Genomic DNA, 3,202 nt, shown 5'->3' on the forward strand with positions numbered 1-3,202 from the left:
AAAAACATAAAATCTAGATTTGCAGACAAGATAAAATCATTTAAGATAAAAGTCTTACTTGAAAGTGATCTCACATTGAAGAGAGCCATTTTAAATGAGTTTTTTCTGGGTGCTGGAGTTGGTACAGTTGTCCTAATCCTTAAGAGATTACTATGATTGCTGTGTGGGATGTGCACATTTCGGTTTACTGGTCTATGCGTGATGATGACAGGAATAGAAGTCTGTGGAACAGCGCTGGGAGCAGACGGCTTTTCATGCCAGCAGGTGGAGACAGTTGTTTGTGGCAGTGAGGCAGAGATCTGTTCAGTGAGCGGTGGTGTGTCCAGGTGTGCTGCATGAATGATTAGTCATTCACGTAAGTCATGTGTGGACCGCACCGCATGCTGTATGTGCGCAGCTAACATTTGAGCCCCGTTTTGGGTGAAGTTCGTCTGTCTTAAAAAGAGACATTCTTTGCCAGAAAATATTAAAATTATCCACATAAAACACACGGTAAGCCCTGCAGGCGGACTGGAGCCATTCGTGGAGGCCAAGGAGTCTACTGAAGCGGCCAGCACCGCGACCGACTGTGGGAATGGGACCAGAGATAAAAACGGACTTTCCACACTGCTTTAAAAAGTTTAAAAGACGGTTAAAATCTGATTTTGTCAGCTCAGACTGCCGAAGAGCTGTGTCATTTGTTCCGACATGTACTATCACTCTTGTGATGGAGGACGGGAGCGACGGCATCAGGTCCTGGAGTTTTTTTAAAATGTCAGCTGTGGTGGCACCGGGGAAGCAGTGAGTGGTAGCGTTAAAGAAACGGAGGTTTCTGGTTATGGAGTCACCAATTATTAGTGTGGTTGGGGAGAAAAGAGGACGAGGAGATGCCGGTTGTTGGGTTCCAGAGCAGGACTGAGCAGAATCTGCTTCAACACTGGTGCGGACTGAGGATGGAGTGTGTGAGCTGCCGAGTGTTGTGTTGGAGTAGCAGTAACAGACCTGAGAGAAGGGCTACCCGACAGTGCAGGGTAGAGACGGCCTCCGGAGCGTCTGAGCACAGCCTCCTTCAGGTTTTTGACCGGGATGATGGCTGCCGATCAGGCCCAGCGGCAGACCGGCGGCCCAGTGCAGGAGATGTAGCCGGTGGAGGAGATGCAACAGTGTCGGCAGGCACTGTGCGGCGAAAGAGATCCGTATCAGGGAGACTCGAAGCCGCAGGTGAATCCGCTGGTTGGACCGGAGCGTCGTTAGACAAGGCTGCATAGCGGTTGGAGAGGCCGATGTGCGAAGGAGAGGCAGCCCCATCCGAGCCTCTCTTAAAGCCACGGACCACCACTACAGCCCAGGTTGACTGATGCTTCGGAGTCGAGCAGGATGAAAGCCTCGGAAGGCTAGAGGGGTCCCAAAACACGGTGTCCTGGATGTTAGCGGTTGCGCTAAGAGAAACAATCTGTTTGGCTTGTACTGAAGCCACATCCATAAAGCCAGTCAGCAGGGAATCTTTCTCTTTGAGTTCCTCTGAAAGTCGTCGGATGTCTTCCATAAGGTCAGCAATCTTCTTGTTCGCTTTCTTAAGGAGTGTGCAGTCCTCATGGAGTTATTTCGGCTAGTATGGTCACCGGAGCTTTGTTGCGATCAGTAGCGTTGATCGCGTTTTTACGGTCATCTAGCTTAAAAATCGGACAGTGTCGTTTATCTTCCCATTACTAGCTGTATCAGCAGAGTAACAGATGTTTTAGACTTTGAGATTTGTCTTTTGCTCACTGATTTTCACAGGGAATACATGTTTAATGGTGCAAGTATGTTTTCACAAGTTTGTGTACATAAGTTTGCTCTCATGTGGGTTACCGTCTACTGTAAGCTCTAAGCCTGTAACTAAAAGGAGTTAATAAATAATTTTATGCTAAGAAACTGTTCCACAATTCTCTTCTTATGTAATTTCTTTTTCTCCAGCCATGTTTATTGCTGTGGTTTGTTGCTCCTTAAAACAGCAACGAAACGTGTGTATAAAAACAAACATAATGTCAACACACACAGAAACTCACCACACTGATGTCTACATTTGGAGGCTCTACTGATCCTCCCACTCTGAGCTCAATGGACTTCATGCTTTTCAGAGCTATCTGTAATACACACACATGCTTAGTGTACATTCATTCCTCTCTTGATTTCTTACGCACACACACAGGAACAAATCATCTTTCCTACTCTCTCTCACCTCAATTCTGGTGTCAAACTTCATGACAGACTCGGGGTGGAAGTGGATCGTGAGCGCAGCCTGCCCCCCACTGGGCACCACGCCCTCAGGTGGGCTCACCATCATGCCTGGCAGGGGACAAACATCTAGCACCTGCCTCAAACAAGCAGAGACAGAGAGGAAAGAGAGACTGGCTATTTTTGTTCTTTGGTGTGTAAGTATCTGTGCAAAAACACGAGTGTGTTGACACACCTGGTAGTAGGCATGGTTCTGTCCAGTGTTGTGTAAGATGGCAGTTCTGACAGAAGGCATGTTGAGAGGCACTGATCCAAATATGACCCGTTTCTCTGCCAGCTGGACACTAGCGAGTCCAACCTGAGAAGGACAGACAGGAGAGGAAATTTTTAATCTTATTTATCACTGTTCTGTGACATTTAATCCAGTGTTGTATATTTACATACTCGCTCTACCTAAACCTGCAGGGTCTAATTCTACTCTAGACACTGATTTCCCTCATTTTACAAAATTGAAAGCCCCCAGAGAACATGTAGGTGTATGACTAAGTGAAGAGAGCGTTAGTAATGACAGCAAGTGTGAGCGGGGGAGATTTTCCATTTAAAAAAGCATGAAAGTCATAAGCCCTACTTACAGCACAGCACTTCTTTTTGCTCACTGTGTTCTAGTCTACTGAGGCTGCTGTCAGAGGACAAATCAATATCTGCCTCTTTGATGGATCTGACCTCATATGATTGTTGAACATTGGTTAAAAAAACAAACAAATCGGTCAGCAGAGAGGCACTTTCTATTTGATCATTCATATTATTTCTCAGAACTGATCTTTTAGATTGTTGATTTTTTTTTGCTATTACCATTAATTATAGCCATCTTGCAACAATCTCAAGGTGACATCCTTTATGTTTGGCCACTTATTCATAAATGTAACAAAAATACAGGATAATAATTTTTACAATAAGAAAATTGACCCAAAAATGCAAGGCAAATCCCTGATAGTTGTATAAAGGG

The 3,202-nt window shown here is 45.4% G+C and overlaps 1 protein-coding gene across 7 annotated transcripts in view; it reads right to left on the minus strand.

The window, feature by feature from the left end:
• Positions 1-3,202, minus strand: part of LOC123973402 (cilia- and flagella-associated protein 47-like) — a 71,501-nt gene that overhangs the window by 52,959 nt on the left and 15,340 nt on the right. For all 7 annotated transcript variants that reach the window (XM_046053422.1, XM_046053430.1, XM_046053413.1 and 4 more), the window contains exon 20: positions 2,028-2,105. In XM_046053422.1, coding sequence (XP_045909378.1) covers positions 2,028-2,105 — 78 coding nt within the window. The remainder of the gene's footprint in view (positions 1-2,027; positions 2,106-3,202) is intronic.

The sequence above is a fragment of the Micropterus dolomieu genome, linkage group LG01 (assembly GCF_021292245.1).
Source record: "Micropterus dolomieu isolate WLL.071019.BEF.003 ecotype Adirondacks linkage group LG01, ASM2129224v1, whole genome shotgun sequence".
Lineage (NCBI taxonomy): Eukaryota > Metazoa > Chordata > Actinopteri > Centrarchiformes > Centrarchidae > Micropterus > Micropterus dolomieu.